Source organism: Gallus gallus, chromosome 36, assembly GCF_016699485.2.
Source record: "Gallus gallus isolate bGalGal1 chromosome 36, bGalGal1.mat.broiler.GRCg7b, whole genome shotgun sequence".
NCBI lineage: Eukaryota > Metazoa > Chordata > Aves > Galliformes > Phasianidae > Gallus > Gallus gallus.
In genome coordinates, this window is record NC_052567.1 from 228,213 (window position 1) to 251,551 (window position 23,339).

The 23,339-nt window shown below is 59.0% G+C and overlaps 1 protein-coding gene across 1 annotated transcript; it reads right to left on the reverse strand.

The window, feature by feature from the left end:
* Nucleotides 1-10,554: 10,554 nt before the first annotated feature.
* LOC121108152 (translational activator of cytochrome c oxidase 1) lies at nucleotides 10,555-21,363 on the reverse strand. The gene is made up of 5 exons (XM_040655060.2): nucleotides 21,311-21,363; nucleotides 18,995-19,160; nucleotides 16,111-16,217; nucleotides 12,383-12,510; nucleotides 10,555-10,824 (listed from the first exon to the last, which is right to left on the reverse strand). The coding sequence occupies exons 2-5, from the start codon at nucleotides 18,996-18,998 to the stop codon at nucleotides 10,653-10,655; spliced, it is 411 nt and encodes a 136-aa protein (XP_040510994.2). The 5' UTR covers nucleotides 18,999-19,160; nucleotides 21,311-21,363; the 3' UTR covers nucleotides 10,555-10,652.
* Between the last annotated feature and the right edge of the window lie 1,976 nt (nucleotides 21,364-23,339).

Consider the following 23,339-nt stretch of genomic DNA (forward strand, 5'->3'; position numbering starts at 1 on the left):
ACCAATGGGGGCTACCAAAGATGGCGGCTGGGCTACCAAACATGGCGGCCAGGCTACTAAACCCAATGTGGGCTACCAAACATGGCTGCCGGGCTACTAAAACCAATGGGGACTACCAAACATGGTGGCTGGGCTACCAAAGCCCAATGGTGGCTACCAAACGTGGCTGTTGGGCTACCAAACATGGTGGCTGGGCTACCAAACATGGCTGCTGGGCTCCCAAACATGGCGGCTGGGCTACTAAAACCAATGTGCGCTACCAAACATGGCGGCTGGGCTACCAAATCCAATGGGGGCTGCCAAACATGGCTGCTGGGCTACTAAAACCCAATGGTGGCTACCAAACATGGCTGCTGGGCTACCAAAACCCAATGGTGGCTACCAAACATGGTGGCTGGGCTACTATAACCAATGGTGGCTACCAAACATGGCTGCTGGGCTACTAAACCCAATGTGGGCTACCAAACATGGCTGCCGGGCTACCAAATCCAATGGGGGCTACCAAAGATGGTGGCTGGGCTACTAAAACCAATGGTGGCTACCAAACATGGCTGCTGGGCTACCAAACATGGCTACCAGGCTACCAAATCCATTGAGGGCTACCAAACATGGCTGCCGGGCTACTAAAACCAATGGGGACTACCAAACATGGCTGCTGGGCTACTAAAACCCAATGGTGGCTACCAAACGTGGCTGTTGGGCTACCAAACATGGTGGCTGGGCTACCAAACATGGCGGCTGGGCTACCAAACATGGCGGCCAGGCTACTAAACCTAATGTGGGCTACCAAACATGGCTGCCGGCTACTAAAACCAATGGGGGCTACCAAACATGGCTGCTGGGCTACCAAACTTGGTGGCTGGGCTACCAAACATGGCGGCTGGGCTACCAAACATGGCGGCCAGGCTACTAAACCCAATGTGGGCTACCAAACATGGCTGCCGGGCTACTAAAACCAATGGGGACTACCAAACATGGCTGCTGGGCTACTAAAACCCAATGGTGGCTACCAAACATGGCTGCTGGGCTACCAAATCCAATGGGGGCTACCAAAGATGGTGGCTGGGCTACTAAACCCAATGTGGGCTACCAAACATGGCAGCTGGGCTACCAAAACCAATGGGGGCTGCCAAAGATGGCTGCTGGGCTACCAAACATGGCTGCCGGGCTACTAAAACCAATGGGGGCTACCAAACATGGCGGCTGGGCTACCAAACATGGCGGCTGGGCTACTAAAACCAATGTGTGCTACCAAACATGGCGGCTGGGCTACCAAAACCCAATGGTGGCTACCAAACATGGTGGCTGGGCTACTATAACCAATGGTGGCTACCAAACATGGCTGCCGGGCTACCAAATCCAATGGAGGCTACCAAAGATGGTGGCTGGGCTACTAAAACCAATGTGCGCTACCAAACATGGCTACTGGGCTACCAAATCCAATGGAGGCTACCAAACATGGCTGCTGGGCTACTAAACCCAATGTGGGCTACCAAACATGGCTGCTGGGCTACCAAATCCAATGGGGGCTGCCAAACATGGCTGCTGGGCTACTAAAACCCAATGGTGGCTACCAAACATGGCTGCTGGGCTACCAAACATGGCTACTAGGCTACCAAATCCAATGAGGGCTACCAAACATGGCTGCCGGGCTACTAAAACCAATGGGGGCTACCAAACATGGCTGCTGGGCTACCAAACATGGCGGCCAGGCTACTAAACCCAATGTGGGCTACCAAACATGGCTGCCGGGCTACTAAAACCAATGGGGACTACCAAACATGGCGGCTGGGCTACTAAAACCAATGTGCGCTACCAAACATGGCGGCTGGGCTACCAAATCCAATGGAGGCTGCCAAACATGGCTGCTGGGCTACTAAAACCCAATGGTGGCTACCAAACATGGCTGCTGGGCTACCAAATCCAATGTGGGCTACCAAACATGGCTGCCGGGCTACTAAAACCAATGGGGGCTACCAAAGATGGCGGCTGGGCTACCAAACATGGCAGCTGGGCTACCAAAACCAATGGGGGCTGCCAAACATGGCTGCCAGGCTACTAAAACCAATGGGGGCTACCAAACATGGCTGCTGGGCTACCAAACATGGCGGCCAGGCTACTAAACCCAATGTGGGCTACCAAACATGGCTGCCGGGCTACTAAAACCAATGGGGACTACCAAACATGGTGGCTGGGCTACCAAAGCCCAATGGTGGCTACCAAACATGGCTGTTGGGCTACCAAACATGGTGGCTGGGCTACCAAACATGGCTGCTGGGCTACCAAACATGGCGGCCAGGCTACTAAACCTAATGTGGGCTACCAAACATGGCTGCCGGCTACTAAAACCAATGGGGGCTACCAAACATGGCTGCTGGGCTACCAAACATGGCGGCTGGGCTACCAAACATGGCGGCCAGGCTACTAAACCTAATGTGGGCTACCAAACATGGCTGCCGGGCTACCAAACCCAATGGTGGCTACCAAATATGGCTGCTGGGCTACCAAACATGGCGGCCAGGCTACTAAACCCAATGTGGGCTACCAAACATGGCTGCCGGGCTACTAAAACCAATGGGGACTACCAAACATGGCTGCTGGGCTACTAAAACCCAATGGTGGCTACCAAACATGGCTGCTGGGCTACCAAATCCAATGGGGGCTACCAAAGATGGTGGCTGGGCTACTAAACCCAATGTGGGCTACCAAACATGGCAGCTGGGCTACCAAAACCAATGGGGGCTGCCAAAGATGGCTGCTGGGCTACCAAACATGGCTGCCGGGCTACTAAAACCAATGGGGGCTACCAAACATGGCGGCTGGGCTACTAAAACCAATGTGTGCTACCAAACATGGCGGCTGGGCTACCAAAACCCAATGGTGGTTACCAAACATGGTGGCTGGGCTACTATAACCAATGGTGGCTACCAAACATGGCTGCCGGGCTACCAAATCCAATGGAGGCTACCAAAGATGGTGGCTGGGCTACTAAAACCAATGTGCGCTACCAAACATGGCTGCTGGGCTACCAAATCCAATGGGGGCTGCCAAACATGGCTGCTGGGCTACTAAAACCCAATGGTGGCTACCAAACATGGCTGCTGGGCTACCAAACATGGCTACTAGGCTACCAAATCCAATGAGGGCTACCAAACATGGCTGCCGGGCTACTAAAACCAATGGGGGCTACCAAACATGGCTGCTGGGCTACCAAACATGGCGGCCAGGCTACTAAACCCAATGTGGGCTACCAAACATGGCTGCCGGGCTACTAAAACCAATGGGGACTACCAAACATGGTGGCTGGGCTACCAAAGCCCAATGGTGGCTACCAAACGTGGCTGTTGGGCTACCAAACATGGTGGCTGGGCTACCAAACATGGCTGCTGGGCTACCAAACATGGCGGCCAGGCTACTAAACCTAATGTGGGCTACCAAACATGGCTGCCGGCTACTAAAACCAATGGGGGCTACCAAACATGGCTGCTGGGCTACCAAACTTGGTGGCTGGGCTACCAAACATGGCGGCTGGGCTACCAAACATGGCGGCCAGGCTACTAAACCTAATGTGGGCTACCAAACATGGCTGCCGGGCTACCAAACCCAATGGTGGCTACCAAATATGGCTGCTGGGCTACCAAACATGGCGGCCAGGCTACTAAACCCAATGTGGGCTACCAAACATGGCTGCCGGGCTACTAAAACCAATGGGGACTACCAAACATGGCTGCTGGGCTACCAAACATGGCGGCCGGGCTACCAAAACCCAATGGTGGCCACGGAGCACCCCCCCTTCCGGCTCCCAGCCCCCACTTCCGGCTCCCAGCCCCCCACTTCCGGGTCACGACCCCCCTCTTATGGGTTCCAGTCCCCGACTTATGGGGCAAAGATCCCCATCTCTGAATCCCAACCCCCCCCCACTTATGGGTCCCGCAGCCCCACTTATGGAGTCCATCACACTTCAGACGCTGAAATCCACTTTAATGGGGCACAGACCCCCACTTATGGGTCCCTGACCCACACTTTTGGGGCAGGATCCACACTTATGGGGCAGAAACCCCCACTTCCGGCTCCCTCCCCCTCACTTCCGGCTCCCTCCCCCTCACATCCGGCTCCAACCTCCCTACTTCCGGCTCCTATCCCTCACTTCCGGCTCCCACCCCCCCACTTCCGGCTCCCATTCCCCCACATCCGCTTCCCACCCGGCTCCCACCACCCCACATCCGGCTCCCGCCTCCCTACTTCCGGCTCCTATCCCTCACTTCCGGCTCCCACCCCCCCACTTCCGGCTCCCATTCCCCCACATCCGGTTCCCACCCGGCTCCCACCACCCCACATCCGGCTCCCGCCTCCCCATTTCCACCTCCCAGACCCCATGTCCGGCCCCCACCCCCTCACTTCCGGCCCCCATCCCCTCACATCCGGCTTCCACCCCCCCCCCCCACTTCCGGCTTTCAGCCCCCCACTTCCTGCTCCCAGCCCCAACTTCCGGCCCCCACCCCATCACATCCGGTCCCCACTCCCCCACATCCGGCTCCCCCCCCCGACTTCCGCCTCCCACCCCCTCATTTACAACTCCCAGGCCCCACTTCCGGCTCTCCCCCCCCACTTCCTGCTTCCCCCCCACTTCCGCCCCTCAGGCCCCACTTCCGGCTCCCCCCCCTCACTTCCACCTCCCACCCCCTCACTTCTGGCTCTCCCCCACCCACTTCCGGCTCCCAGCCTCCACTTATGTCCCACCCCCTCACTTCCTGCTCCCAGCCCCCACTTCCTCCTCCCCCTACTTCCGCCTCCCACCCCCCACTTCCGCCTCCCACCCCCTCACTTCCGCCTCCCACCCCCCCACTTCCAGCTCTCACCCCCCACTTCCACCTCCCACCCCCACACTTCTGCCTCCCACCGCCCCACTTCCGCCTCCCACCCCCTCACTTCCGCCTCCCGCCGCCCCACTTCCGCCTCCCACCCCCTCACTTCCGCCTCCCACCGCCCCACTTCCGGCTCTCCCCCCCCCACTTCCGGCTCCCTGCCCCCACTTCCGTCCCACCCCCTCATTTACAACTCCCAGGCCCCACTTTCGGCTCCCCCCCCCCCCTTCCGCCTCCCACCCCCCACTTCCGCCTCCCACCCCCACACTTCCGCCTCCTGCCGCCCCACTTCCTGCTCTCACCGCCCCACTTCCTGCTCCCAGGACCCACTTCTGCCTCCCACCCCCTCACTTCCGCCTCGCACCCCCCCACTTCCGCCTCCCACCCCCCCACTTCCAGCTCTCACCCCCCACTTCCACCTCCCACCCCCACACTTCTGCCTCCCACCCCCACACTTCCGCCTCCCACCCCCTCACTTCCGCCTCCCACCGCCCCACTTCCGGCTCTCACCCCCCCACTTCCGGCTCCCTGCCCCCACTTCCGTCCCACCCCCTCATTTACAACTCCCAGGCCCCACTTTCGGCTCCCCCCCCCCCCCCTTCTGCCTCCCACCCCACACTTTCGCCTCCCACCCCCACACTTCCGCCTCCCACCCCACACTTTCGCCTCCCACCCCCACACTTCCGCCTCCCACCCCTCACTTCCGCCTCCCGCCGCCCCACTTCCGGCTCTCACCCCCCCACTTCCGGCTCCCCCTCGCCCACTTCCGGCCCCTCGATGTTATGGACGACGTCGCTGACCCCGGGGCAGCGGCGCAGTTCCTTCAGGAGCCGCTCCGCCCTCCGCCTCTCTTCTGCCTGCAGCGCCACCCGGCGGTGGGGGACCAAACGGACGCCGGAGGCCAACAGGCGGAGCCCCTCCTGCTGCAGGCCGCTGCCCCACAGCGCTCAGCTCCGATGGAGGGCACAGGAACTGCGGGGGGGGCGGGGGGGGGGGAACGGGGGGTTATGGGGCACTTATGGGGGTCATGGGGGGCTTAGGGGGCACTTATGGGGGTCATGGGGGGAAAGGGGGTCATGGGGGGGTTTATGGGGCACTTATGGGGGTCATGGGGGGGCTTCTGGGGCACTTATGGGGGTCATGGGGGGGCTTATGGGGTGAGTATGGGGGTCATGGGGGAGGAGGGGGGTCATGGGGGGGTTTAGGGGGCACTTATGGGGGTCATGGGGGGGCTTAGGGGGTGAGTATGGGGGTCATGGGGGGGCTTATGGGGTGGGGGGGTCCTCTAGGGGGGCTTATGGGGCTCATAGGGGGGCTTATGGGGCACTTATGGGGGTCATGGGGGGGCTTATGGGGTGGGGGGGTCCTCTAGGGGGGCTTATGGGGCTCATAGGGGGGCTTATGGGGCACTTATGGGGGTCATGGGGGGGGAAGGGGGGTCATGGGGGGGCTTATGGGGCACTTATGGGGGTCATGGGGGGCTTATGGGGCACTTATGGGGGTCATGGGGGGCTTAGGGGGCACTTATGGGGGTCACGGGGGGGCTTAGGGGGCACTTATGGGGGTCATGGGGGGGTTTATGGGGCACTTTTGGGGTCATGGGGGGTTTATGGGGCACTTATGGGGGTCATGGGGGGCTTAGGGGGCACTTTTGGGGTCATGGGGGGGGTTATGGGGCATTTATGGGGGTCATGGGGGGGCTTGTGGGGTGAGTATGGGGGTCATGGGGGGGCTTATGGGGCGGGGGGGTCCTCTAGGGGGGCTTATGGGGCTCATAGGGGGGCTTATGGGGCAATTATGGGGGTCATGGGGGGGTTTATGGGGCACTTATGGGGGCCATGGGGGGGCTTATGGGGCGGGGGGGTTTCTATAGGGGCAGGGGGGGTCTTATAGGGGCACTTATGGGGCTCATAGGGGGCCTTATGGGGGTCATGGGGACTTATGGGGCTCATAGGGGCAATTATAGGGGTCATGGGGGGCTTATGGGACATTTATGGGGGTTATGTGGAGGCTTATGGGGCAGGGGGGTCTTCTAGGGGGACTTATGGGGCACTTATGGGGGTCATAGGGGGGCTTATGGGGTCATGTGGGAGCTTATGGGGCAGGGGGTTTTCTATAGGGACACGAGGGGTCTTATAGGGGCACTTATGGGGCTCATAGGAGCAATTATGGGGGTCATGGGGGGGTTTATGGGGCACTTATGGGGGTCATGGGGGGGCTTATGGGGCGGGGGGGTTCCTATAGGGGCACGGGGGGTCTTATAGGGGCACTTATGGGGCTCATAGGGGCAATTATGGGGGTCATGGGGGGGCTTATGGGGTGGGTATGGGGCTCATAGGGGCACTTATGGGGCTCACAGGGGGGCTTATGGGGGTCATGGGGGTTTATGGGGGTCATGGGGGGGCTTATGGGGCACTTATAGGGGTCATGGGGGGGCTTATGGGGCACTTATGGGGGTCATGGAGGGGCTTATGGGGCACTTATGGGGGCCATGGGGGGGAAGGGGGTTCATGGGGGGGTTATGGGGCACCTATGGGGGTCATGGGGGGCTTATGGGGCACTTATGGGGGTCATGGAGGGGCTTATGGGGCACTTATGGGGGTCATGGGGGGGAAGGAGGGTCATGGGGGGGCTTATGGGGCACTTATGGGGGTCATGGGGGGGCTTATGGGGCGGGGGGGTCCTCTAGGGGGACTTATGGGGCTCATAGGGGCACTTATGGGGCTCATAGGGGCCTTATGGGGGACATGGGGGGGCTTATGGGGCGGGGGGGTCATGGGGGGACTTATGGGGGTCATAGGGGGGGCTTATGGGGGTCATAAGGGGGCTTATGGGGCGGGGGGGGTCCTCTGGGGGGACTTATGGGGCACTTATGGGGGTCATGGGGGGGCTTATGGGGGGTTCTATAGGGGCAGGGGAGTCTAATACGGGGAATTATGGGGCCCTATACCAGCCCCCCAACTTATGGGTCTCAACCCCCACTTGTGGGTCCCAACCCCCACTTATGGGTCCCACTCCCCACTTATGGGTCCCAGCCCCCCAACTTATGGCTCCCAACCCCCACTTATGGGTCCCAACCCCCCCTTAGGGCTCCCAACCCCCACTTATGGGTCCCAGCCCCCCACTTATGGGTCCCAGCCCCCACTTATGGGTCCCAACCCCCACCTATGGGTCCCAACCCCCCATTATGGGTCCCAGCCCCCCAACTTATGGGTCCCAACCCCCACTTATGGGTCCCAAACCCCCACTTATGGGTCCCAGCCCTCCCCTATTCCCCCAACCCCCACTTATGGCTCCCAAACCCCCACTTATGGGTCCCAGGCCCCCCACTTATGGCTCCCAACCCCCCACTTATGGGTCCCACTCCCCACTTATGGGTCCCAGCCCCCCAACTTATGGCTCCCAACCCCCACTTATGGGTCCCAACCCCCCCTTAGGGCTCCCAACCCCCACTTATGGGTCCCAACCCCCACCTATGGGTCCCAACCCCCCATTATGGGTCCCAACCCCCACCTATGGGTCCCAGCCCCCCCTTAGGGCTCCCAACCCCCACTTATGGGTCCCAACCTCCACTTATGGGTCCCACCCCCCACTTATGGGTCCCAGCCCCCCAACTTATGGGTCCCAACCCCCACCTATGGCTTCCAAACCCCCACTTATGGGTCCCAACCTCCAACTTATGGGTCCCACTCCCCCCTTAGGGCTCCCAACCCCCACCTATGGCTCCCAACCCCCACTTATGGGTCCCAACCTCCAACTTATGGGTCCCAGACCCCCCTTATGGGTCCCAGCCCCCCAACTTATGGGTCCCAACCCCCACCTATGGCTTCCAAACCCCCACTTATGGGTCCCAACCTCCAACTTATGGGTCCCAACCCCCCCTTATGGGTCCCAGCCCCCCAACTTATGGGTCCCAACCCCCACTTATGGGACCCAACACCCAACTTATGGGTCCCAGCCCCCCAACTTATGGGTCCCAACCCCCACTTATGGGTCCCAACCCCCACCTATGGGTCCCACTCCCCCCTTATGGCTCCCAACCCCCACTTATGGGTCCCAGCCCCCACTTATGGGTCCCAACCTCCACTTATGTGTCCCAGCCCCCCCACTTATGGGTCCCAACCCCCCACTTATGGGTCCCACTCCCCCCTTAGGGCTCCCACCCCCCCCTCATGGCCCCCAAGCCCCACTTATGGGTCCCACTCCCCCCTTATGGCTCCCAGTCCCCACTTATGGGTCCCAAACCCCCACCTATGGCTCCCAGCGCCCACTTATGGGTCCCAGCCCCCCACATCTGGCTCCCAATCCCCACTTATGGCTCCCAGTCCCCACTTATGGGTCCCAACCCCCACTTATGGCTCCCAGCCCCCCAGCTTATGGGTCCCAAGCCCCACTTATGGCTCCCAACCCCCACTTATGGGTCCCACCCCCCACTTATGGGTCCCAGACCCCCACTTATGGGTCCCAACCCCCCACTTATGGGTCCCACTCCCCCCTTAGGGCTCCCACCCCCCCCTCATGGCCCCCAAGCCCCACTTATGGGTCCCAAACCCCCACTTATGGGTCCCAGCCCCCCAACTTATGGGTCCCAACCCCCACTTATGTGTCCCAACCCCCACTTATGGGTCCCACTCCCCCCTTATGGCTCCCAGCTCCCACTTATGGGTCCCAGCCCCCCAACTTATGGGTCCCAACCCCCACTTATGGGTCCCAAACCCCCACTTATGGGTCCCAGCCCTCCCCTATGGCCCCCAACCCCCACTTATGGGTCTCAGCCCCCACTTATGGGTCCCAGCCCCCCAACTTATGGGTCCCAACCTCCAGGGCCTCCTCCCCGTCCCCATCTCCGGGTTTCCCATCCAGGTTCACATCTTCGGCCCCGGCTGCGATGGCGGCACTCAGAGCTCCTTCCTGCCCTATGGGGCAGCCGGCGGCGCTATGGGGCGCAGTTCGGATCCAACCCCGCTCCTCAAAGGCGCCGCGGGGAACCTCCGACAGAGCAGCCCTACAAGTGGGGGGCAGAGTGGAGCTGGGGCCCTATGGGGTCCCTATGGGGCACTACGGGGTCTCTATGGGGCACTATGGGGTCTCTATGGGGCACTACGGGGTCCCTATGGGGCTCTATGGGCTCTCTATGGGGCTCTATGGGGTCCCTATGGGGCTCTATGGGCTCTCTATGGGGCTCTATGGGGTCCCTATGGGGCACTATGGGGTCTCTATGGGGCTCTATGGGGTCCCTATGGGGTTCTAAGGGGTCAGTATGGGGCTCTATTGGGCCCTATGGGGCTCTATGGGGTCTCTATGGGGCTCTATGGGGTTTCTATGGGGCTCTATGGGGTCTCTATGGGGCTCTATGGAGTCTCTATGGGGATCTATGGGGCTCTATGGGTTTCTATGGGGCTCTATGGGGTCTCTATGGGGTTCTAAGGGGCTCTATGGGGTCTCTATGGGGTCCCTATGTGGTTCTAAGGGGCTCTATGGGGCTCTATGGGGTCTCTATGGGGCTCTGTGGGGTCCCTATGGGGCTCTATGGGGTCTCTATGGGGCACTATGGGGTCTCTATGAGGGTCTATGGGGTCTCTATGGGGTCCCTATGTGGCTCTAAGGGGCTCTATGGGGGCCCTATGGGGCTCTATGGGGTCTCTATGGGGGCTATGGGTTCTCTATGGGATTTCTATGGGGCTCTGTGGAGTCAGTATGGGGCTCTATTGGGCCCTATGGGGCTCTATGGGGTCTCTATGGGGCCCTATGGGGCTCTATGGGGTCTCTATGGGGGCTATGGGTTCTCTATGGGATTTCTATGGGGCTCTGTGGGTTCCATAGGGTCTCTGTGTGTCCCACTGTGTCCCTATGGCTCTCTGTGCTCTCTGCTATGGGGCAGCCGGCGGCGCTATGGGGCGCAGTTCGGATCCAACCCCGCTCCTCAAAGGCGCCGCGGGGAACCTCCGACAGAGCAGCCCTACAAGTGGGGAGCAGAGTGGAGCTGGGGCCCTATGGGGTCCCTATGGGGCTCTATGGGGTCTCTATGGGGCACTACGGGGTCTCTATGAGGCTCTATGGGGTCTCTATGGGGCACTACGGGGTCCCTATGGGGCTCTATGGGCTCTCTATGGGGCTCTATGGGGTCCCTATGGGGCTCTATGGGGTCTCTATGAGGGTCTATGGGGTCTCTATGGGGCTCTATGGGGTCCCTATGGGGTCCCTATGGGGTTCTAAGGGGCTCTATGGGGTCCCTATGGGGCTCTATGGGGTCTCTATGGGGTCCCTATGGGGTTCTAAGGGGCTCTATGGGGTCCCTATGGGGCTCTATGGGGTCTCTATGGGGTTCCTATGGGGTTCTAAGGGGCTCTATGGGGGCTCTATGGGTCTCTATGGGGTCTCTATGGGGCTCTATGGGGCTCTATGGGGTCTCTATGGGGCTCCATGGGGTCTCTATGGGGCACTACGGGGTCTCTATGGGGCTCTATGGGGTCCCTATGGGGCTCTATGGGGTCTCTATGGGGCACTATGGGGTCTCTATGAGGGTCTATGGGGTCTCTATGGGGCACTACGGGGTCTCTATGGGGCTCTATGGGGTCCCTATGGGGCTCTATGGGGTCTCTATGGGGCACTATGGGGTCTCTATGGGGCACTATGGGGTCTCTATGGGGCTCCATGGGGTCTCTATGGGGTCCCTATGGGTTTCTATGGGGTTATTACGGGGTCCCTATGGGGTCATTATGGGGTCCCTATGGGGTCCCTATGGGTTTCCATGGGGTCCCTATGTGTCCCTATGGGGTTATTATGGGGTCCCTATGGGGTCCCTATGGGGTTATTATGGGGTCCCTATGGGGTCCCTATGGGGTCATTATGTGTCCCTATGGGGTTATTATGGGGTCCCTATGGGGTCCCTATGGGGTCATTATGTGTCCCTATGGGGTTATTATGGGGTCCCTATGGGGTCCCTATGAGGTCCCTATGAGGTCCCTATGGGGTCATTATGGGGTCCCTATGAGGTCCCTATGGGGTCCCTATGAGGTCCCTATGGGGTCATTATGAGGTCCCTATGGGGTCCCTATGGGGTTTCTATGGGGTCCCTATGGGGTTATTATGGGGTCCCTATGGGGTCCCTATGGGTTTCTATGGGGTTATTACGGGGTCCCTATGGGGTTATTATGGGGTCCCTATGAGGTCCCTATGGGGTCCCTATGGGGTCATTATGGGGTCCCTATGAGGTCCCTATGGGGTCCCTATGAGGTCCCTATGGGGTCATTATGAGGTCCCTATGGGGTCCCTATGGGGTTTCTATGGGGTCCCTATGGGGTTATTATGGGGTCCCTATGGGGTCCCTATGGGTTTCTATGGGGTTATTACGGGGTCCCTATGGGGTTATTATGGGGTCCCTATGAGGTCCCTATGGGGTCCCTATGGGGTCATTATGGGTTCCTATGGGGTCCCTATGAGGTCCCTATGGGGTCCCTATGGGGTTATTATGGGGTCCCTATGGGGTCCCCCCATTGTTCCCCGCGGCTCCGTACCCCTCTCTGTGCAGCAGCCGTTTGACGCAGCTCAGCAGCGCCCCCTCGCGGCCGTCGTAGACGACGACGATGCGGGAACCGCCCGGACCCCGAACGGCCAATAGGCGGCGCTCCGAACACTGCGGCTTCTATGGGGCGATATGGGGGTTATGGGGCGGCCCCATAAGCATTGGGGTTCCACCGACCCATAGATTATCCCATAGGGTGACGTGGGGGGCGGCTCCATAGGCATTGGGGTCCCACTTACCCATAGGTTACCCTTATAGGGGCATATATGGAGTTATGGGGCGGCCCCATAAGCATTGGGGTCCCACTTACCCATAGCTTACCCTTATAGGGGCATATATGGAGTTATGGGGCGGCCCCATAAGCATTGGGGTCCCATTAATCCATCGATCCCCCTATGGGGCGATATGGGGGTTATGGGGCGGCCCCATAAGCATTGGGGTCCCACCGACCCATAGGCTACTCCTATAGGGGCATATATGGGGTTGTGGGGCGGCCCCATAAGCGTTGGGGTCCCATTAATCCATAGATCCCCCTATGGGGCGACATGGGGGTGTGGGGGGCGGCCCCATAAGCATTGAGGTCCCATTGCCCCATAGACTACTCCTATAGGGGCGATATGGGGGTTATGGGGCGGCCCCATAAGCGATGGGGTCCCATTAATCCATAGATCCCCCTATGGGGCGATATGGGGGTTATGGGGCGGCCCCATAAGCATTGGGGTCCCATTAATCCATCGATCCCCCTATGGGGCGATATGGGGGTATGGGGCGGCCCCATAAGCGTTGGGGCCCCACCGACCCATAGGCTACACCTATAGGGGCATATATGGGGTTGTGGGGCGGCCCCATAAGCGTTGGGGTCCCATTAATCCATAGATCCCCCTATGGGGCGATATGGGGGTTATGGGGCGGCCCCATAAGCGTTGGGGTCCCACTGCCCCATAGGTTACCCCTATAAAGGGATCTATGGGGGTATGGGGTGGCCCCATAAGCATTGGGGTCCCACTGACCCATAGGTTATCCCTATAGGGGCATCTGTGGGGTTATGAGGCAGCCCCATAAGCATTGGGGTCCCACCGACCCATAGGCTACTCCTATAGGGGCATATATGGGGTTATGGGGCGGCCCCATAAGCGTTGAGGTCCCATTAATCCATAGATCCCCCTATGGGGCGATATGGGGGTTATGGGGCGGCCCCATAAGCGTTGAGGTCCCATTGCCCCGTAGACTACTCCTATAGGGGCATATATGGGGTTATGGGGCGGCCCCATAAGCATTGGGGTCCCATTAATCCATAGATCCCCCTATGGGGCGACATGGGGGTGTGGGGGGCGGCCCCATAAGCATTGGGGTCCCACTGACCCATAGGTTACCCCTATAAAGGGATCTATGGGGTTATGGGGCAGCCCCACAAGCATTGGGGTCGCACTGACCCATAGATTCCCCCTATGGAGCAACATGGGGGTGTGGGGGGCGGCCCCATAAGCATTGGGGTCCCACTGCCCCGTAGATTACCCCTATAAAGGGATCTATGGGGGTATGGGGCAGCCCCATAAGCATTGGGGTCCCACTGCCCCATAGGTTACCCTTATAGGGGCATATATGGGGTTATGCGGCAGCCCCATAAGCGTTGGGGTCCCACTGACCCATAGGTTATCCTATAGGGTGACATGGGGGGCGGCCCCATAAGCATTGGGGTCCCACTGACCCATAGGTTACCCCTATAAAGGGATCTATGGGGTTATGGGGCAGCCCCATAAGCAGTGGGGTCGCACTGACCCATAGATTCCCCCTATAGGGGCATCTGTGGGGTTATAGGGCAGACCCATAAGTAGAAAAGTCCTCCATTGTGTATAGGAACGCTCCCTATGCTCAGTATGAACCCCACAGCCACCCCATAACCCCCAATGAGGCCCTATAGGGGCAATCTATGGGGCAGCCCCACAACTTATGGGGCTGAGCCACAACTTATAGGGCCGAGCCACCTGTGACCTTATAGGTGGAATCTATGGAGCCAGAATGGTCCCTATCCTCACTATAAGTCCCACAGCCACCCCATAACCCCACGGACGGCCCTATAGGGGCAATCTATGGGGCAGCCCCACAACTTATGGGTCTCAGCCACAACTTATAGGGCCGAGCCACCTGTGACCCTATAGGCGGAACCTATGGGGTCAGAACGGTCCCTATCCTCACTATGAGCCCCACAGCCACCCCATAACCCCCGCACGCGGCCCTATAGGGGCGATCTATGGGGCAGCCCCATAAGTTGTGGGGCAGCCCCATAAGTTGTGGGACAGCCCCATAAGCCATAGGGCTCATACAGCCACCTGTGAGCCTATAGGGGGAATCTATGGGGTCAGAACAGTCCCTATCCTCACTGTGAACCCCACAGTCACCCCATAACCCCCCACGTGGCCCTATAGGGGCGATCTATGGGGCAGCCCCACAGCTTATGGGGCTGAGCCACAACTTATAGAGCTGCCCCATATGTGACCCTATAGGCGGAACCTATGGGGTCAGAATGGTCTCTATCCTCCCTATGAGCCCCACAGCCACCCCATAACCCCCCCACGCGGCCCTATAGGGGCGATCTATGGGGCAGCCCCATAAGTTGTGGGACAGCCCCATAAGCCATAGGGCTCATACAGCCACATGTGAGCCTATAGGGGGAACCTATGGGGTCAGAACGGTCTCTATCCTCCCTATGAGCCCCACAGCCACCCCATAACCCCCCCACGCGGCCCTATAGGGGCGATCTATGGGGCAGCCCCACAACTTATGGGTCTCAGCCACGACTTATAGGGCCGAGCCACCTGTGACCTTATAGGTGGAATCTATGGGGCCAGAATGGTCCCTATGCTCACTATAAGTCCCACAGCCACCCCATAACCCCATGGACGGCCCTATAGGGGCGATCTATGGGGCAGCCCCAGAAGTTGTGGGACAGCCCCATAAGCCATAGGGCTCATACAGCCACATGTGAGCCTATAGGGGGAATCTATGGGGTCAGAATGGTCCCTATGCTCACTATGAGCCCCACAGCCACCCCATAACCCCACAGACGGCCCTATAGGGGCGATCTATGGGGCAGCCCCATAAGTTGTGGGGCTGAGCCACCTGTGAGCCTATAGGCGGAACCTATGGGGTCAGAACGGTCCCTATCCTCACTATGAGCCCCACAGCCACCCCATAACCCCCCCACGCGGCCCTATAGGGGCGATCTATGGGGCAGCCCCACAGCTTATGGGGCTCAGCCACAACTTATAGAGCTGCCCCATATGTGACCCTATAAGGGGAATCTATGGGGTCAGAACAGTCCCTATGCTCACTATGAGCCCCACAGCCACCCCATAACCCCACAGACGGCCCTATAGGGGCGATCTATGGGGCAGCCCCATAAGTTGTGGGGCTGAGCCACCTGTGAGCCTATAGGGGGAACCTATGGGGTCAGAACGCTCCCTATCCTCACTGTGAACCCCACAGTCACCCCATAACCCCCCACGTGGCCCTATAGGGGCGATCTATGGGGCAGCCCCACAGCTTATGGGGCTGAGCCACAACTTATAGAGCTGCCCCATATGTGACCCTATAGGCGGAACCTATGGGGTCAGAACGGTCCCTATCCTCACTGTGAGCCCCACAGCCACCCCATAACCCCCCCACGCGGCCCTATAGGGGCGATCTATGGGGCAGCCCCACAACTTATGGGGCGCTCACCGCGGCGCTGATGGCGGCCATGATGGAGGCCTTGGGGACGTTGCTGGCCCTGCACTGCGCCACCGCCTGCGCCAACGCCGCGTTCACTGCGGGGTCCGGACCCCCATCTGTGGGGCACGGAGGGCTGTGGGGTCGGGGGGGGCCATCCTAAAGGGCTCTGCTGCCCCCACACCGCACCCCATATACCCCCGTATACCTCCCTCTACCCGCCCTACAGCCCCATATACCCCAAATACCCCCCATATCGCCCCCTATAGCCCCATATACCCCTCATATCCCCCCCTAAAGCCCCCTCTATACCCCCATACACCCCCATATCCCCCCCTACACCCCCATATCCCCCCATATCCGCCCCATATCCCCCCTACACCCCCATATCCCTCCCTAAAGCCCCTCTATCCCCCAATACACCCCCATATCCCCCCCATATCCCCCTACACCCCCATATCCCCCCCTACACCCCCATATCCCCCCATATCCCCCCCATATCCCCCCTACACCCCCATATCCCCCCATACACCCCCATATCCCCCCATATCCGCCCCATATCCCCCCCTATGCCCCCATATCCCCCCCATATCCTCCTCTATACCCCCCCATACACCCCCATATCCCCCCCATATCCCCCCTCTATCCCCCCATACACCCCCATACACCCCCCTATCCCCCCATACACCCCCATATCCCCCCATATCCCCCCCATATCCCCCCCATATACCCCCATACACCCCCATATCCCCCCCATATCCCCCTCTATAGCCCCCCATATCCCCCCATACACCCCCATATCCCCCCCTACACCCCCATATCCCCCCATATCCCCCCATATCCCCCTCTATAGCCCCCCATATACCCCCATACACTCCCATATCCCCCCTCTATCCCCCCATATCCCCCCCATATCCCCCCTCTATCCCCCCATACACCCCCATATCCCCCCATATACCCCCATATCCCCCCCATATCCCCCTCTATAGACCCCCCATATCCCCCCATACACCCCCATATCCCCCCATACACCCCCATATCCCCCCCATATCCCCCCATACACTCCCATATCCCCCCCTACACCCCCATATCCGCCCCATATCCTCCCTCTTTCCCCCCATATCCCCCCCATACACCCCAATATCCCCCCATATCCCCTATATCCGCCCCATATCCCCCCAAACCCCTATACCACCATATCCTCCCATTTCCTCCCCATATCCCCCCCCTACACCCCCATATCCCCCCCATATCCCCCTCTATAGCCCCCCATATCCCCCCATACACCCCCATATCCCCCCCTACACCCCCATATCCCCCCCATATCCCCCCATACACCCCCATATCTCCCCCTACACCCCCATATCCCCCCATATCCCCCCCATATCCCCCTCTATAGCGCCCATATACCCCCATACACTCCCATATCCCCCCTCTATCCCCCCATATCCCCCCTCTATCCCCCCATACACCCCCATATCCCCCCATATACCCCCATATCCCCCCCATATCCCCCTCTATAGACCCCCCATATCCCCCCATACACCCCCATATCCCCCCCATATCCCCCCTCTATCCCCCCATACACCCCCATATCCCCCCTACACCCCCATATCCCCCCATACACCCCCATATCCCCCCATATCCGCCCCATATCCCCCCTACACCCCCATATCCCCCCCATGTCACCCTCTATACTCCCATACACCCCCATATCCCCGCATATCCCCCCCATTTCCCCCCCTACACCCCCATATCCCCCCCATATCCCCCTCTATAGCCCCCCATATCCCCCCATACACCCCCATATCCCCCCCTACACCCCCATATCCCCCCATATACCCCCATATCCCCCCATACACCCCCATATCCCCCCCTACACCCCCATATCCCCCCATATACCCCCATATCCCCCCCTATACCCCCATATCCCCCCATATTCCCCCCATATCCCCCTGTATAGCCCCCCATATACCCCCATACACTCCCATATCCCCCCTCTATCCCCCCATATCCCCCCCATATCCCCCCTCTATCCCCCCATATCCCCCCTCTATCCCCCCATATACCCCCATATCCCCCCCTAAAGCCCCTCTATCCCCCCATACACCCCCATATCCCCCCCTACACCCCCATATCCCCCCATATCCCCCCCATATCCCCCTCTATACCCCCATACACTCCCATATCCCCCCTCTATCCCCCCATATCCCCCCCATATCCCCCCTCTATCCCCCCATATCCCCCCTCTATCCCCCCATACACCCCCATATCCCCCCATACACCCCCATATCCCCCCATACACCCCCATATCCCCCCTCTATCCCCCCATACACCCCCATATCCCCCCCTACACCCCCATATCCCCCCCATATCCCCCCTCTATCCCCCCATATCCCCCCTCTATCCCCCCATACACCCCCATATCCCCCCATATCCGCCCCATATCCCCCCCCTACACCCCCATATCCCCCCATATCCCCCCTCTATCCCCCCATACACCCCCATATCCCCCCATATCCCCCCCATATCCCCCGCATATCCCCCTCTATAGCCCCCCATATACCCCCATACACCCCCATATCCCCCCCATATCCCCCTTCTATCCCCCCATATCCCCCCTCTATCCCCCCATATCCCCCCATACACCCCCATATCCCCCCATACACCCCCATATCGCCCCCATATCCCCCCCTACACCCCCATATCCCCCCATATCCCCCCTCTATCCCCCCATACACCCCCATATCCCCCCATACACCCCCATATCGCCCCCATATCCCCCCATACACCCCCATATCCCCCCATATACCCCCCTACACCCCCATATCCCCCTCTATCCCCCCATACACCCCCATATCCCCCCATACACCCCCATCCCCCCCCCCCGACTCACCCATGGCCGCGGCCCTCAGCCTCGCGCACAGCCTTTGGATCAGCGCCGCCCTCTGCCCGTCCCTTTGGCCTTTGATGTGCCTCACTTTGGACCACCGGTTGTGCCCGGCGCCGTTCGGTACCGCCCGGTGCAGTGGGCGGTGCCAATGGGCCACCAAAGAGGACCGCTGGGCGACCGTCATGGCCGCCGATAGAGCCATTTTAGGGGGGGGGGGGGGCCTGGGGGGAGATGGGGGGGGGGGGGATGAGTCTGTATGGGGTGGAGGGGGGGGGGATCCCCATATGGGCCCATATATGCTTGTATGGCCCTATGTAACCCATATGGGCCTATAGAACCCCATATGGACCCGTATAGGGACCCATATATCTCCATATGGACCCATATAACCCCACATGGACCCATTTATCCCCATATGGACCCATATATGGACCCATAATGACCCACAAGTGGACCCATATAACCCATACAGACCCATGTGGACCCATATAACCCCATATGGGCCCATATTTCCCCACTTGGGGCCATATATCCCCATATGGACCCTTATATGGACCCATATAGCCCCATATGGACCCATATATGGACCCATCTATCCCCATATGGACCCATATATGGACCCATATATCCCCACATGGACCCGTATGCCCCCATATTGACCCATATATGGACCTATATATCCCCATACGGACCCATATAACCCATACAGACCCATGTGGACCCATAATTTCCCCACTTGGGGCCATATATCCCCATATGGGCCCATATATGCATGTATGGCCCTATGTAACCCATATGGGCCTATACAACCCCATATGGACCCGTATAGGGACCCATATATCCCCATATGGACCTGTATACGGACCCATATAGCCCCATATGGACCCATATATGGACCCATCTATCCCCATATGGACCCATATATGGACCCATATATCCCCACATGGACCCATATGCCCCCATATTGACCCATATATGGACCCATATATCCCCATACGGACCCATATAACCCATACAGACCCATGTGGACCCATATAACCCCATATGGGCCCATATTTCCCCACTTGGGGCCATATATCCCCATATGGGCCCATATATGCATGTATGGCCCTATGTAACCCATATGAGCCTATACAACCCCATATGGACCCGTATATGGACCCATATAGCCCCATATGGACACGTATATCCCCACATGGACCCATATACGGACCCATATAGCCCCATATGGACCCATGTGGACCCATATAACCCCATGTGGACCCATATTTCCCCACTTGGGGCCATATATCCCCATATGGGCCCATATATGCATGTATGGCCCTATATAACCTATATGGGCCCATACAACCCCATATGGGCCCATATATCCCCACATGGACTCATATATGGACCCATATATCCCCATATGGACCCACGTATCCCCTCAGTGGCCCCATATCGTCCCTATATCACCCCATATATCCCCATACCGGCCTCATATGGACCCACATATCCCCACAATGGCCCAATATCGGCCCTATATCACCCCATACGGACCCACATAGCCCCATATCAGCCCCATACACACCCAAATATCCCCATATGGTCCCATATATCCCCACGTGGCCCCATATTGGCCCTATATCATCCCATATATCCCTATATGGACCGACGTATCCCCATAATGCCCCCATACAGACCCATACATTCCCATATGGACCCACATATCCCCATATGGACCCACATATCCCCCCAGTGGCCCCATATCGGCCCTATATCACCCCATATGGACCCACATAGCCTCATATCAGCCCCATACAGACCCACATATCCCCATATGGTCCCATATGTCCCCATAATACCCCCATGCAGTCCCATATACCCCCACATGGCCCCATATTGGCCCTATATCACCCTATATATCCCTGTATGGACCCAAATATCCCCATATGAGCCCCCATACAGACCCATATATCCCCATAGGCTCCCATATGTCCCCATATGGACCCATATATCCCTACAACGGCCCCTATATCACCCCGCATATCCCCATATATCCCCATAGGGACCCACATATCCCCATATCAGCCCCATATGGACCCCAATACGTCCCCAACTCCGCATAACGGCCCCATATATCCCCCCCCCCATCGGTCCTATACGGCCCTATATGGCCATATGGCCCCCCAAAGACCCCAAATGCCAACATCCCATAATATCCCCCCAAATCCCTATAGGGTCCCATAGGTCCCCGTATCCCCAAATGCCCCCAAACCCCAAAAGTCCCCAAATGTCCCCCAAAATCCCCCCACCCCTCCCCCCCATAGTCCCCATTACCGTCCGCCGCAAGAGAGCGTGTGAACCGGAAGCGGAAGCGGCGCCCTTGTGACGTAAACAAAGCCCGCCCGCCCCCTTCAGGCTCTCACCGCCTCGCGTCTCCACGCCCCATTTCCGGCGCTCGCCTGATGTCACTTCCGGTTGGGAGTGGAAGCCCGAAAAGTCCCTTTGGGGCCCATGGAGACCCCAAAAGCTCCCATTGGAACCCATAGAGACCCCAAAAGGTCCCTTTGGAGCCCACGGAGACCCCAAAAGCTCCCATTGGAACCCATAGAGACCCCAAAAGGTCCCTTCGGAGCGCATGGAGACCCCAAAGCTCCCATTGGAACCCATAGAGACCCCAAAAGGTCCCTTCGGAGCGCACAGAGACCCCAAAGCTCCCATTGGAACCCATAGAGACCCCAAAAGGTCCCTTTGGAGCCCATGGAGACCCCAAAAGCCCCTTTGGAGCCCATGGAGACCCCACAAGATCCCTTAGGAACCCATGGAGACCCCAAAAGGTCCCATTGGAGCCCATGGCTCTCTATGGGGCTCTATTGGGCTCCGGGGGTCCTTATGGGGTCTCTATAGGGCTCTGTGGGGTCTCTGTGGGGATCTATGTGGCTCTATGGGGCTCTGTGGGTCCCTATGGGGTTCTAAGGGGCTCTATGGTTCTGTATAGGGTCCCTATATGGCTCTGTGCGTCTCTATGGGGCTCTGTGGGTCTCTATGGGATCTCTATGGGTCTCAGTGGGTCCCTATGGGATCTCTATGAGTCTCTATGGGGTCTGTATGGATCTCTATGGGTCTCTATGGGTCCCTGTGGGGTCTCTATAGGTCTCTATGTATCCCCATGGGGTCTCTGTGGGGCTCTATGGGTCTCTATGGGGTCCCTATGGGGTCTCTATGGGTCCCTGTGGGGTCACTCTGGGTCTCTATGTGTCCCTGTGGGTCCCTATGGGGTCTCTATAGGTCTCTATGCGTCTCTATGAGATCTCTATGGGACTCTGTGGGGTCTCTATGGGGTCTCTGTGGGGATCTTTGTGGCTCTATGGGATTCTGTGGGTCTCTATGGGTCTGTATAGGGTCTCTATGGGGCTCTATTGGTCCCTATGGGGTCTCTATGGGGCTCTATGGGGTCTCTGTGGGTCTCTATGTGTCTCTATGGGGTCTCTGTGGGGCTCTATGGGGTCTCTGTGGGGATCGATGTGGCTCTATGGGGTCTCTGTGGGGTCTCTATGGGGTTCTATGAGGTCTCTGTGGGGATCGATGTGGCTCTGTGGGGTCTCTATGGGGCTCTATGGGGTCTCTGTGGGGTCTCTATGGGGCTCTATGGGGTCTCTGTGGGGATCTATGTGGCCCTATGGGGTCCTTATGGGTCCCTATGGGTCTCCATGTGTCTCTATGGGATCTCTATGGGACTCTGTGGGTCTCTATGGGGTCTCTATGGGTCCCTATGGGGTCTCTGTGGGTCTCTATGTGTCCCTGTGGGGTCTCTATGGGGCTCTATGGGGTCTCTATGGGTCCCTGTGGGGTCTCTGTGGGTCTCTATGGGATCTCTATGGGTCTCAATGGGTCTCTATGAGATCCCTATGGGTCCCTATGGGGTCTCTATGTGTCCCTATGGGGTCTCTATGGGTCTCTGTGGGTCCCTATGGGGTCTCTGTGGGGCTCTATGGATCCCTATGGGTCCCTATGGGGTCTCTATGTTACCCTATGGGTCCCTATGCGTCCCTATGGGGTTTCTATGTGTCCCTATGGGGTCCCTATGGGTCCCTATGGGGTCTCTATGTGTCCCTATGGGGTCCCTATGTGTCCCTATGGGTCCCTATGGGTCCCTATGGGGTCTCTATATGTTCCTATGGGGTCTCTGTGGGGCTTTATGGATCCCTATGGGTCCCTATGGGGTCTCTATGTGTCCCTAATGGGTCTCTATGGGTCACAGTGTGTCCCTATGGGGCACCGTGTTGCCCCACAGATCCCAACATGTCCCCATACGGCCCCGCAGTGCTGTGGGGCACTGAACCGTCCCCAATAGGGGGGAGGAGCT